We start from the raw sequence: 15,328 nt of genomic DNA, 5'->3' as shown, positions 1-15,328 counted from the left end.
AAACTTAAAAATTGATGACGGAGGGTCCTTAACCAAACATCAATATGTGACAACTTGGCGATGAGAATGTGTTAGCTTTGTTTGTTTCAACCCAAGTGGAGGGAGGCATTTTGTTATAAAATCACACGATTATTTTCCCCTTAAACCACAAAATGAGGAAAAAAGTTCCCTTTTGTCTTTGTTTATGTCTGCCTTCGCCCTGCCTTGACCTCTGTAACCGTTTTCACGTCAGCACTGTCTCATTCAGTGTCCGGGTCACTTCTTAGAATCGACCATTCATGGCCAACATGTTCTCTCTTCCCACAAAGACGCCTCCACACACTGTTCTGTCAGAGCTGTTTGTGCTGTGGGATTTACAGCCACACAGACAGTTAATTTGACCCCATGTGAGTTGTGAGAGGGTATGGTGTATTTGAGCAGTTGGGGAGGGGGTTGCATACTTTCATTTACTGTCAGGAGAGATTGTAGAGCATGAATACAAACATGTATTAACACAGAGGATGAATGTTTTTAGGCTTCCATAAAGTAAATCTTGATAGGACAAAGAAGAATCTCGAAATACTGGAACTGAACTATAAATTGTCCATGTACAGTCAATTCTTCGGTCACAGTTTTTATTTTACTTAAAAACATGCATATTTTATGTTTTCCTTTCTCATTATAGACATGTGTCACCATTAGTCAATGCCACAAACTGAAAAAAACAATAGTGGATACATATTTCTTGCAGTTATCTGGTGTTTTTTCTAGCACATTTAAAGTAATGAGGAAAAACATTGAAAAATTCAAGAAAAATGTGAAACTTATTTATTGAAATATCAAACAAATGTGTCTCTCTTTATCAACAACCAGGCTAATTTTAGATACAGCTTAGAAAATAATTATTTACTAGTAATTAGTGATAAAATAACTATTGAATGATTATTTTGAGTGTGTTCTACTGGGTATTAACCTTTTAAAACAGGAGCTTTCACTGACGAAACAAAACAACACTGCCAATTAACAGAAGTCCAACAAATTCTGGAGCTAGGAATAGGAGCTTTAAAGATTTTGAAGTTTGAAAGTGTTGCCTATCGGTGCAGAGTCGCTTCTCTCCGCTTTAGAATCTGCTTGAACTGCATTAATTGTGTAAGAGTTACAGTAATTCAAAGGACCAGTGCTTATGCTCCTGTGTTAAAAGGTTAAAGACTGATACCAATACAATGTCCAGTCATGGGGCTGCTGGGAAATGTTCTCTAGCTCTTTATCCCATAACAAAAACCTAAGAAAAAGACTAGCTACGTCATTCTTTTTAAATGTTTGTTTATTTCCCAATAGAAATTGATAGCGAATGGTCAGATTAAAAATGAAAAGAAGTTGTCATGCTATATTTTTTATTTTGAGTGGCTATGCTAACAATAATGTAGCATTAATGTGTCAAATGTGTTTTTATTAAATGCACTTTGTGGTGCTTTTAGACTGGCAGGTTGTATTTGCATCAGGGTTCATTTCCTAGAGTAATATGAAAGCTCACCTAATTCGAACCTAGAGCTCTCGAAAACATGGGGCTTAGTTGCAACCGTACCCTGTTGCACTTGCCTTCAGTACGAACACAGAAAAACTTTCCAAGGAGCAAACAGTGAAAGTAAACCAAAGGGAATACATTATATCTGTCCTGTGATATTACATTGTTTGGAGTATCAAGTCTTATCTGCCTCTCCTGCGTCATTATATTAGATCAGTTAAGGTTTCAGATAAGAGAACAATTGAAGTGGTTCATGTCTGTATTTAGAAGCTCTGAACCAAGCAAAGATTTCTGAACAGATGGCATTGTCTGGATGGTTTTTAGTATCAGAAAAGCCATTTCTCTCCACTTGTTTCCTCAGTTCTCTAGTTCTTGCACCATCTCAAAGATCACCTCTAACTGAAGGATTGGACAACAACTTGTTTGACTTTGTTTTTATTCAGCCAAATAACTATCAGAGAAACATTCTGTGGCCTATTGATGTTCATAGGTTGTAAACTACAGGACAATAGCACAGAGCAACCAGCCCTGAAGTGTCAATAAGTATAGTGCAGCTGAGAAATGCCATCTTTGCCTTCGTCAGACTGGATGTTACTTAGTTTGAATAGCTCATTCCTCAGCGCGACAGAGGTAAACATTTGTTTAGCTGTGAAATTTAGCGCTTTTGTTCACATCTTTAGAGATTTAAATTGAGATCACACATAATAATCAAGGAGGAGACAGAGAAATGAGCAATTCACAAAAGTGCACAGCTGGGTCTGGGAGCGAAGTAGTCTGAGGACGGAGATGAACAATGGTTGTGAAGCTTCCTTTAGACTTGATAGTATTGTATTTTTTTGCACTTGAAAGCGCATTTGAAAGCGCATTTGAAAGCGCATTTGGAAGCGCACTTGGAAGCGCACTTGGAAGCGCACTTGGAAGCGCACTTGGAAGCGCACTTGGAAGCGCACTTAAAAGCGCACTTAAAAGCGCACTTAAAAGCGCACTTAAAAGCGCACTTGGAAGCGCACTTAAAAGCCTTAATTCTTTCCAATAAAATGACATTACACCCTAAAATCTAGAGCGCCCTTATATTTGGATAACTTCTAGTTGTGCTTACTTGGCAATTTTGAGAGATATATGCCACTCTGTCAAAATATCTTTTCTTTTCTTTTTTTTTGCCAAGTTGGGCGTTATTCCAAAAAAGCCAATGCAGCTAACGTGTAGCGGTGTCAGACTGTGTTTTTTATGTTACTAACAAGGTTGGAAGTTAATGTTGTCACAGTGATGTTGTCACAGTCACATAGTGATATCAGTCTATTTTTTAAGTGTTGCAAACAAGGTAGAAAGTTGCAGGTATTTTAAATATAAATGCTAACGTGTAGCGTGTTACAAATTAGTTTCTAGTTTTTATCCACGCAGTTAATAAAGCCTGACTAATTGACGGACTTATGTCTGACTCTTGTTTTGCTTAAGCTGCTTTATAGTTTGGTTCGCCTTTAATATGACAGAAGTATGAAAATATACAATTCATTGACAATGCGCTTTATAATCCAGTGCAGTGTATATCGAGAATTACAACAAAATAATTTATTGGCTGCAAATGTACACAACTTATGATGTTTAATATATTTTTCCATCCAGTTGGCTAAATTTAATCCATTTGTTTTAAACCACCATGGTATAGGTAAATGCTTGTATTTTTCTTGTCGTATTAATTTATTGTAAGAATGTGTCAATAGTAAAGTGTTGACTAGTCTGACTTCAAGTCCATGAGATAAGACATCAACTTATCCAATAAATTAAATGAGACTCTTCCCTTATTCAATCAACATTCTTCTTGGTCAATTCGCAAATCTTAAATCTTGCTTTATTGTGGTAGTTTAGAACAGGCTAACTAGTCAATAAAATCATTTTGTTCTTTATCTATGAATCATAATAAAGAAGAATAAAACAATAAAAAAGACATAACCTATTTCACTTGTTTAGCAGCTGGTGGGTCTTTCTACGATTTGTGTAGCAGATTGCTTGCATGGATTAAAGTGTTAGTGTTCCCTCCTGTGTTGCCTTCTGTTTTAGTTTCCAGGGTTAAGTACTTTACTCTACTGAGTGAGTTGAAATGTGCCTCTGTTCCTGCTCTACGCTTATCTTTGGTTGTTTTTTGTCTTTTAAATTTTCTTGCCGTTTTGAAATAATTGCTTTGGTTTTCGTAGGGACCTTCAGCCAGTTGGCATCCCTTCAGCAAAAATCTTGGAGTGGGGAGGACCAAAAATCAGAGGGAGGGCTACTTAACGAACCTAACACCCCTACCCCACCAAATCAGGATCCTCCATGGACTCTGCTAACTTCAGCTCACAAGCAACCAAAAGATTGGGAGCCAAAATTTGAACAAGAAAGCTCTATTTCAAGGCTTGGAAAACAGGCAATGGAAGGTCTAGAAAGTTCCGAAACAGGTAGGGCTGGAATTAGTAAGACAGCTGGCCAGGGGAATGGAGGTGGGGTCTCCAACTACTACAGACCTACTCACAGAGGCTCCCCAAGGCCAACGATCCATGATCACTTTGACATCAATGAGCACCTTCCGTGGATGATAGTCCTGCTGCTCTTGCTGGTGCTGGTGGTAATTGTGGTATGCAGCGTGAAGCGGAGTTCCCGGGTGTTGAAGAAAGGCCCGATGCAGGATCCCAGCAGCATCATGGAAAAGTCCATCCAGAAGAAATCCTCTGCGCCTCCAACACAAGTCAGAGAAAAGTGGATCTACTGCTGCAACGGACAGGGTAAGTCTTTGATTTTGGAACATGGTGTATCAATTTTTTATTTGCACTTATCAAAAATTGCACTTAACCACCAATACAATATTGGGTGGGTCTTTCAGTATGCCACCAAGAGTAGTTTAGCAATCGACAATGTCTTGACAAGGCATTTGTTCTTAGCAGTTCTTGTAGTGCCAATGATCTTTGCAAATGTGGTAAATACCATCCTAAAATCAATTTTATTAACACAGAAGATGTCTGTAATCATTTTTTTTGGTCATTGGTGTTTTGGGTTTAACAGAGATGTTGGAAACAGTCAAAAAATGTTTGTGGTTCAGGGTGGATGTGCTGTACCTCTGCAGTTTACATAAAGGTGTTAGGCACGATTTGTTGCACTGTGTTCCGGTGCTGTATTGACATGAGCTGCAGAGAGCCATCTGTTGATGACATCGAACTGCTGTTGGCCTCTCATCCAATCAATTCTATCCTAGGACACATGGTGTGGAGGGCAGCGGTGAAACGAAGATAGACATGACCGTTCTCTAGCCCCACCCTGCTGTCACTGTTTAACCTCCCGCACACCAACACGAATACGTTCCCTCACAAATCTTAGTTCTCCAGTTTCGTCTGCATCTGATCTTCCTTTTGTCTTTTATTTCTGCTATTTTTCCTTCTGTTACTTCTATCCACTCTTATCTCTTCTCATTTCCACACCCATCTTTGTCATAAACCATCACTAAAGTCTTTTTCCAGTCTCAACTGAATTCTTCCACCTCTTTGTAAAGTTTTATTTGAATTCTCAAGTTAATTTACCAACTTTGACCCCCGAGCGACAAGTAATAATGTACTCTTCCTTGTCATATTGCCAGAGAAACAGATGCAGACTAATCTGTCGAAGGCCCACAAGACTTTACTTTAAAATTGAGAATATGCATGCGTGATCAAGCTAAGCCACTCTCCCCCCTACTCCCTATGTGTTCGGCCACAGAGAACTGGAACAATCTGGTCTCAGCTGCATCCCGGTTGTTGTTCAGTTGGCAAGGTGCATTAGTGGGTCAGTCGGATCCTTTACAGGATGACAAAAAAGATACATAGAGGGAATGAAAAGCTGTTAGGGTGATGTGTGTGCGTGGAAGGGTTTTCTTGTTGAACTAAAAGGTCTTGTTGACGAAGCATGTGTGGCATCCCTGTTACTATGCATTTTTTAACCTTGGATCCTTAAGTTGCCTGAAGCAAAATATAAGATTTGCTAGATACCAAAATAGAATGTTTATAGAACGTTTTGTTGTGTTAAAATAAATAAGCGTTGACAAATGGGCGGTTCTCGTTACAAGCACTAGATGTATTAGCTCTGAAATAACAATTTCTTATGATTTTCTAAAGCATGCAGATGTATTTGTTGGATTCACGTGTCTTTTTGACTGGGTGAGGAATCCTTTGCCCATGTGTATGTATTTATGTGTGGTAGATGTATGTATGCGAATGCAACTCAAATAGCTAGTTTACACTGCTATTTACTCTGAGGAACATAAAAAAGCCCACATCTTAATCCTTCCAAGGTGCATGCCTGGCTCCCCTTGAAAGGTTGTAATGCCCCTTTACTAGAGCTGTTAAAGCACTTGGGCAATAAACGAGAAAAGAAAGGGAAACGTCAAAGCAGGGATCACACACATGCAGAGTTTGGCAATCGCACAGAGCCGGTCAGGAAATAGTGAAAACTGCTACTCTTCTGCATCAGAGCTGAGTGGGGCTTTCCAGGGTGACACAGCAAGCCTTTATTAGACCTGAGCAAGTTCTTTTCAAAAAAGGATGCAGCTGTTTGGTTGAAAGACTCAAAACAGTACAACATTTGGGATTATTGGGAATAAAATGACCTTCTGGGTTGTTCCACCTGATTCCAAAATGGGTCTTTCTTTCATCGAGTAGCACTATTGAGAAAGTGGGTTAATGAGGAAAAAGATATTAAATCTTCATTTTACAATGAGTTTTAGGGCAAAACATGGTGAGGGGGTACCAATCCATTTTTTCCATAATTGCCTAGTTTTATTATAAATTTGCCCTTCGATGATGAAGGCCTGAAAGTAGCATAGCTACCCTCTGTTGCAAGTATCTCCAATGTTGCCTAATTCAACCATTTCTTGTTCAGTTTGACTTGAATTTGAAATTCTTTGATATCTCTTGTACAGACAAACTGGCTCTTCTGGGAATCAGTTACCTTACATTTAAATGAAAAAAAAAAGTTTTATTTGTTGGTTAGTTCATTAGCCTTGAAATGTACATGGTAAAGGAGGTCAGTTTGGTTAAACAGGGCATGATCAAATGGTCATTTTGTGAAGGTATTGTCATTGGTCCAAGGACTCTCTTTGGCATGTTCTTATTGGCTGGACACACCTGAAGCAGGTAATTGTCATAGGTCCCTACTCATGACTAATTACCTGGTTCAGGTGTGTCTAGTCAATAAGAATATGCCAGAGCAGGGTGTATTGGAAAACATGCAGGAAGGTGACTCTCGAGGACCAGGGTTCCCTACCCCTGACCTAACCTGTAGTCTCTCCCAGCCTGAGGCCCTGTTGGTCAGTCATAAGGATGGGAACTGGCTTATATAGCACCTTCCACTTTCTTTATAGACCAAAGTGCTTTAGATATCAAACTCTTATAGTCTGTTCACACATTTATTCACCAGAACTACCATCCGAGGCTCTAGGCCAGGCCAGCAGAAGTAATGTGGGTTTCAGTGTTCTCTACCCGAGGGCACAAAGACACGCATAGGTGGCGTCAAACCCACAATCAGAGTCAGCCACTTTATTTCTGTGTCACAGTATAGTTTGCACCACACTTTTCTGGTGAAAACCATAAAGTATGACCTTTGAGTTGGCAGGGATGTAGTTTTTCTTCTGACCAAATTTGTAAAGAAAGAAGCTCTAGTTAATTATTTTTCACTGATCCCAATGCAGCATATAACAGTATACATTCTTTTCATTGGTCTTTTCATCGATTTTTCCATCTTACGATAAATAAACATGGATGGTCTTGCAAGTGTTGACCTTAAACAAGTGCCATCTTTGTTTAGAAAATAGTTAATCATTCTCATATTGCGGAAAACATTTGTTGCATTTTCTTCTGTGGTCTATCTTGTAGATCACAGCCTGGCTTAAAGCAAGTTCACAGAACTCTTAAAACAGGTTTCCACCCTGTCTTTTTTGTTCGATAGTTAGTAGCTAATCCAGTCCTAACTAGATACATAAATAGATACATTAAACAATGGAAATCTGATTATTTTTGCTGCCACAAACATATCAACCAAAAAGAACAAAAGAAACGGAATCCCACAAATTTATTTTTAATATATAGGCATCATTGTTGGCTAAGGCCATAAGCGAAAAATACCATTGTGTAGCTTTAAGGGAATGTAAGCACACTTGGACGTATAAGCTGATTCCACTCAATGTGATTAAGAGCTATATTATTTACAACGTATATTTCCAAAGTGAGATGCAGCCCGTTGAGGAAAACATTCAGGAAAACAACAATGTACCTGCCCACCATCCTTCCTCATTAAACATCTACACCTTTAATAAGGCCAAGTTCCACATCCAAGCCCAGCAGGGAGCCATGTGTTTGAATATACGGCTCTCTGCAGTATCAGGGTGGGCTGGGGTAGCCTGCTCTCTCTACAGCCTGGGACTGATTGCGAAGCGCAGAATGTGAAATGGGGTTTGTTGCCTGGTTGGAGGTACAAGGCGCCTGCTGCGCTTACACAGATCCACACACACATTTCATTAATTTAACTTTGTATGTTCCTTAATTAGAAGGAATGTTGAGAGGACGATGTCATGCCACTTAACTGAAGGATATTTGTAAAGATGCTGATGCACACAACTGCTTCACATCCTGCTACACACAATAATAGGGCACGTTTAGGGCCCTAAACGACTTTTTAAATTTAAGGGGTTCACTTTGAGAAATAGGAAGTCAAAAAGTCAACATCTAAGGTTGCAGTGTTCTTCAGTAAAATAAACTCTCGTTTCATTTTGATTTATTTTATCCAGGGGACAATCTAAGTCATTAATGACACACAATCTCAGACTGTTATAAGACAAACAGCTAATATTTTTTTAATGTAACACACAGCAATGCTATTTGTTTCTGTATTTACTTGGTGAAATTCATAAGTATCTCCACCATGCTGCTTCTAAGGAAACAGTCACAACTTTTACATTTTTAGAAAGATATTTAAAAAGTGTGTTTTTGGTTGTGAAAGACAGCAGTGTCATTTATTGTTCCCAAAGGAGTTTTTATGTCAGTAAGCAGTGGAGGCAGTTTATTTTTCATGTTTCGGAGGTTTTGTTTTTTTTTATTCTGCTTTCTGGTTGACAGCTTTGTAATGAACACTCAAGGTTTACATTTAGCAGGCCATTTTAACCCAAAGGAACTCGCTTATTTCTTACAATTACGAGCAATGTGAAGTTAATTGTCTTGCCCAAGGGGACGTTGTCTGCTAAGCTTTAAATTTGACACACTGACCAACCAATTGGCAGACGACTGCTTGACCTACTTAGTTACAGCCAATATGAAGCTGGATTAGCCATAGGTGTACTAATGTGTGCTGACACTCACATTACCATGCTCTGCATCTATTCACAACTCCAGCCATGTTTGTCTCTGTGCATGAAGGAGAATTGAGCCATATTGCTAATTGATCCATAATGTTTGTGTTTCCAGTTATTGACAGAATCATATAAATAAAAGTATTTTTACAGTTTATGTTGACTTGTAACTAATTTCTGGTCAAGGTACATCCTAGCGGTCCTCCATGGGGCTGTTGATTCATGGTAAAGACTTTAATCTAAGAAATAGGTCTTGGTACAGAGTTTGGATTGAAACTATGCCCATTTAGAAAATATAGTAAGAGTTCTAGGTTTTAATTAGTAGAAAACAAGCCCAAATGGCTTTTACTGTTAAAGGTTGCTGACCCGCGATCCAAGTGGTTCAAACTGAGCTTATTTATTAAGATATTTTCTGAAATTGTCTGCCTTTTGACTTATTATTCAACAGCGGTTTCCCTGAGGGTTTCTCTAAAGAACACAAACCCTTCTGATGCTTCTCTTTCAAGTCTTACTTAAACTATCTGTATACTCTTAACTAAAAGCCATCATTTACTCAGAATACACCCAGGGGAATTCATTTCAGGGTTAAAAGAAATATGAGATGCTTTAAACATGGAGTTTCCATGGTGACGGGGACAAGCAGCAGTAGATGAAAATTGTATCTTAGTCTTACCTTGGGTTTTCTCATCATCAAAGTCAAACTGAAAAGTTAGATTTTTTTATTTTTTTTTTATTAGAGTGTCAGAAGACAGAAAATTTAGGGTCAATAGTTCTATTTTAGCAAGATTTATATATACAAGCAACCTTTTCTGCCGGTATTAGGAAAAGTTAATAGTGTTATAAATGAATTAAAAATATTTTTTCTATAATTCAAAACATTATAAAGTTTCTAGTATCTTTTACTTAAACTTTTTCAACTGACACTTTAGGGATACATTTTTAAACTAGTATGGTTGAGCTTGTTTTATGTACAAAACATGTTTTTTTTTAAGCATTTCTTTTAGTCATGAATGACTGATGCAAATAACTTTAAATATCACCATAGCACAAATCGTTGTCTCTTGCATAGATGTATGAATCATTTTAGCACACAGTGAGTCAAAGACACAACACAATGACTGAGTGACATTTTGCCAAACTTTACATAAACGCATTCATTGTCACAATGAAGCAAATATTTAGAATTGCTGCATCCAAACTGCCTTCAACCGAAGTCAGATGAAATGATACCCATAAAAATACTGACTTGTCATGCTACTACCCCAGGCAAGTATTTAAACACGAACCGCCACACTGAGTAATCACGAGACTTATATAGGTCACATTAATGTGCCCAGCTGGCTGAGGCATGCAGGGCTGAGGGATTTCTCCACTGTCGCTATGTGTTGTGGCCAGTGAGGTGGATGATACTAGACAGGCTCTCAGCCCAGAAGGCTGGCACGCGAGCACCTCTGGCTTCCTGCAGGATACCACGACTTTACTGAGGCTGGCCAGACGTAGGGGATTTTCTGTACATGTGGCCTTTTTATGATTGACCCTGAAGCCATATAGAACATTGATGCTTGGTAAAAGGAGGTCAGATGAAGCTTTTTGGTATTAGGGCTTTTGACCTCAGTGGGATAAGTTTTAGGTTAGGATTTTAGGTTAAATGTTCAACTAAAACCACAGTTTTAGATTTCCCTTGGAAAGGAAGACATGTCAGCATGGAGGCATGTAACTTCAGACTTCACATGTAGACCACACCAAAGGGGAATCTGTGGATGGAGTTACATTTACACACAATAAAACGGCTTGCATCTGTTTTGTATCTTAGGGCTGCCACCAATCGTTGTTGATTTGACTGTAAAGCACGTTTGCTTCTGTTGGCCCTCATCAGGGATGAGTCTCAGAGGTGCAAACAAGGTTGATTATTTTCCTGGATAAAATATGTTTTAACTAAACACATAAATGTCCTCTGATGTACACTGGAAAAAAAAAACAAAAAGCAAATGAGGCTGGAACATAAATAGTGTTGTCAAGATAGTTTAAACACTGCTGACTTAAACATTGTTCATTATGTCTTCAAATACATGGCAACACTCTTAACTAGTCTTTAACCATGATAATATACTCAAGAGCTGCTCAACTTATATTTAAAAATGTATTTTTCATAAAATGCCAATAAAAGGTCAAACTTCTGTTTGGGTTATTGCTTACTGAAAGAGCTGCCGTAGAGTATTCACAATATTTGCAACTCCCTACCTTGTTTGTAACTTAAAAAAACAGACGCTGCTACATGTTAGCAGCATTAGCGTAGTCGCAATAGCACTTAAAAAAAGGGATATCGCTAACAAACATTACTGTGACTAGGCTAACTCCCAACAACCAGATTAAAAGGTGCACTGTCGTTTCTGTAATCACAAAGGGGCCCAAATCCGGGTCTCCCTGTGCTGGTCTCCAGCGAGTATTAAATACAGGATTGTGTCAGGAAGGGCATCTGGCATTAAGCTCCAAACTACCTTTGCGAAGCAGTAAAAGCTGATTTGCTGCGGCGACCACTGTTGGAATGTGCCGAAAGGTGAACAACAGTTGTTTCCTGAAAAAGAATAAAACTCTTAAGTATAGTGTGGAAAACACGGTTAGTCGAGTGAAAAAGGGTTCAACATCAGGGAAATGATTTTAGCAGTGTTTTTTTTTTATTGTCAGAATGCTTCCATTCTACTCTTTTTCAGTGAAATCTGGGAGTTATGGAGACTTAAAGCATGAGAAGCCAATTGTTTTACTACATTGCTACTTTAGCTATCAAGTTAGCATTAATAAAACAGAACACTCCTGTTGTTGTTTTAAATCCCGAATATATTTAACATCAATATTTTTTTTAAACAAGCCTTGAAAAAAAGATACAGTTAAATTGCAAGTGTCGTGTCAGTAAACATGCACTGTTGTTTTGGAGGAGGCTTTTTGACCTAATTGTTCAAGTTCCAACCTTGTCCTTTCCACTTGTGACGCAATTGAAACTGTGAAACAAAAACAAACCTGGGAAAAAAAAAAAAAAAAAAAAAAAACTCATCAACATCGCGCATAACAAGGGAGCCTCTGTGTTTTTTTTTCTTTTTCACAAAGATGAGTCAGCATGTATCCCACTTGAATGTCAGTAAAGCTGCTCAGTCTGTGAGGAAATGGTGCTTTTGAACAGACTGGAGGATGCTTGGCATAGTTTTCTTTGAAAAAATAAAAATAGCAATGAAAATCCTGGGATGTATTACAGATGAAAGATGCCATGAGGTGCGCGCTCGCTAGAGAGGGCTTGAAAGTAGAACATTTATGCATCAGTAGAAATAACAGGGTCAGTGCATGAACTGAAATCAGCTGTAATCCCACATTAGGCGGCTCAGAAATGATAAAAAAAAACAGATATTTGTTGAGGTCGATGCATAAAACTATTTAAATTAATAGTGTTTTTTTTCGCACTTAAAAAACAATATATAAAATAATTACATAGTATTATAGCAAAATGCTTGTTTAAAAGTATGCTTTTCTGTTTTTGTCTATACTCAGGTGTGGACATCCTGAAACTAGTGGCAGCCCAAGTAGGTGCCCAGTGGATCGACATCTATCAGTCACTGGCCAACGCCACGGAGCGCGAGGTGGCCGCCTTCTCTAATGGCTACTCGTCAGACCATGAGCGAGCCTATGCTGCCCTACAGCACTGGACCATCCGGGACAGCGACGCCAACCTAGCCAAGCTGATCAACGCCCTCCACCGGCAGCGCCGCATCGACGTGGTGGAGAAGATCCGCTGCGTCATGGAGGACAACCCGCAGGTAGAATGAAGGAGAATGGTTATTATTTAGAAAAAGCAGCAGAAACATGCAACCTTTGCTGCTGTGAACTTTCTCTGGTTAACAGATCTGTCAGCATCACAGGGACGTGTTGTAGAACACTCTGTTGCTGTGACTCCCACAGACATCTAATCTGAGACCAAATCTTTTAGCATCAGTCATTCCATTAAACACCAATTCATTTTCAGACTTACAGGCTTTTTTTTTTTTATTCTTACATGCCTCAAAGTTTTAGAAAATTGCTTTTGGGATAAGTGAATCAGAGGGATAGAAGTGTCCTACTATCTTATCAGATCAGATTTATGTTCGATTGAGAAGGCAGGGGGTCATTGGAGATGTCAGATTCAAGTTAAACCCTAGGATTTGCTGTGGCAGTCCACTTGTCCTGTTTAATGAAACTTCTCCAGAAAAAGTTCAAAGTCATGTGTCTTTATTCTGTTGATTGATTCCAGGATCTCAGTTTTAGACCTAGGACCCACACGTCACCAAATCCAATATGATGTAGTGGATGGTTGATAAAAAATTCAAAATGCTGATTTTGATTCTTCAATTAATAATAAATTCAATCAATTTATCATCTGTATTTATTATTATTTGTTTACCTGTTCGTCCATCTATTCATCCATCCATTTCTCACATCAATGCGTCATCTATGATCATTATTTAATTTTATCTATTCATCTGTCAGTCTATCCAACCATACAACCATCCCATTTATCACATCTTCCATCATCTATACTTCTATTTCTTCATCCGTTCATCATCAATGCTCCTTAATATCCATCCATCCATCCATCTATCCATTGATTTATCATATCCACACATCTGAGCTTCTTTTTATCCATTCACCTTTCTATACTGTATATCTATCCATCCATTCATCCAACTCATTCAGATTTCTTAGTTCTCGTACTTGACTATATAACACACACTCTGAAGTATTGTAACTCTTCGACTGTTTATGCAATCAGCATGAATCAGCTGATTGATTCTGATACACAATAATGTCATTTGTACCGATATGCAACATCTTACTAATGTAACAATTTGCACAATCGCTTTTCTCTGTATCTAAAATCAGAGAATTTATCTTGATTGAGTCAACACAGCTTTTGTGAAAATGGTTGACAGTTTATTGTAGTTGAGAAAATAGCAATGCTAAAGTCGCATTGTAAAAGAACTAGCACTTTTAACATTTTTTAAGTTTATTAAATATGTTTCTCAAATGAATTTAAACAAAATAACTTTTAAACTTAACTTAGCTCCACACAGGGAGCTTGGGTTTATGACTGGGTGGATCTGTAATAACGGTTAACCACAAACCACCTTACTTATCTTAAGTCCTACTTAAATAAATTCTAAAAGGAAACAGTATATTGACTTCTGTAAGTGGCAATCACAAGAACATGCTGTTTATATGAACAGTTTCCATGGATACAGATCTGAATCTTCTACATGTGCTGTAGTATGATGCAGTCTGTAGCATTTATACAACAGACCATTTTTCACCAACAGACTATATGTTCACCTTCACCCATGAGCCTTTGGAGAACACCATGGTATTAACCTTACAGTGTAATCACAAGAGGACAAACTACATCCTTCATCACCATTTACTTTCCAGCCCTCTTTGCTTTCCTGCTGCTTCTCTAGTTACATTTTAGTAAATTAGAGTTCTTGAAAGCTCTCTCAAGGTCAGTACTGTGCAATAGAACTCCATTTCAGCTCCAGGAACACTGGTGCTGCATGAAATGTATTTTCATCGCCGCTTAATCATAACCTCTAAAGAAATAGAACCGAAGCAGGACTGCAAATATTGAAGCTCTTTAGTGAGGAAGAGCTAGCTACATACAACGAACCAGTTCGCTTTTAATCTGAACCGTTTTGTGTTGTTTACAAAGATGGATCCAAATGGAGAAATGTTCAGCTAATCAAATAATTGAAGTATTTCCTGCATTTTTGGATCAATAAATGGCTAAAATGTTTGCTGACTAGAAACAAAACTATGAATCTATTGACCCTTTAACACCAGAGATGTCATCAATGACACCTACATGTGGTAGTTCACTTTCGGCTTATCCCTTTCGGGGTCGCCACAGCGTAACAGCACCCACTGTTTCGCAGCAGTGATTTGGCAGAGTTTTTACGCCGGATGCCCTTCCTGACACAACCCTGTACTTGAGGGGCACAGGGACCCAGTTGGGCGGCAGCGTCAAGGGTCTTGCCTAAGGACCCAATCTGGATGGGGACCCTGGGACAACCCTGGGAATCGAACCCAGGGCTCCTGGGTGCCAGCCCTTCACCTAGCCCGGGGGTCGGCAACCTGCGGCTCCGGAGCCGCATGCGGCTCTTCAAGCACTCCCTTGCGGCTCAGTGTCGCTTTTACGGAAATGATTTGCAAATAATTTAAAATGTTGGAAGGAAACATGTTGTAGCGATTTGGGTGGGAGCACAGCCACAGATGACTGGCAGATTAAATCTAGACATCACTTGTGTCCCATACATTGTATGATCCCTCGTGATTGGAGTAAGAAGCGCACACGCAGGCCATTGAGACCAGATGGTGTCAACATTTTGACTACCATTTTTTTTAACAGTTCCGAACCACAGAACAGTAGACACTGTGAGGAGCCTCACTCATACACACACCACTCTCACTCATGG

The 15,328-nt window shown here is 38.9% G+C and overlaps 1 protein-coding gene across 1 annotated transcript in view; it reads left to right on the top strand.

The window, feature by feature from the left end:
* The window catches only part of tnfrsf21 (tumor necrosis factor receptor superfamily, member 21), a 39,592-nt gene that overhangs the window by 11,850 nt on the left and 12,414 nt on the right, over positions 1–15,328 (top strand). Inside the window, exons 3-4 of the mRNA XM_024291560.1 lie at positions 3,697–4,260; positions 12,381–12,646. Coding sequence (XP_024147328.1) covers positions 3,697–4,260; positions 12,381–12,646 — 830 coding nt within the window. The remainder of the gene's footprint in view (positions 1–3,696; positions 4,261–12,380; positions 12,647–15,328) is intronic.

Source organism: Oryzias melastigma, linkage group LG24, assembly GCF_002922805.2.
Source record: "Oryzias melastigma strain HK-1 linkage group LG24, ASM292280v2, whole genome shotgun sequence".
Taxonomy (NCBI): Eukaryota; Metazoa; Chordata; class Actinopteri; order Beloniformes; family Adrianichthyidae; genus Oryzias; species Oryzias melastigma.
The sequence above is the reverse complement of the archived record's forward strand: the minus strand, read 5'-3'. Positions and strand labels throughout refer to the sequence as shown.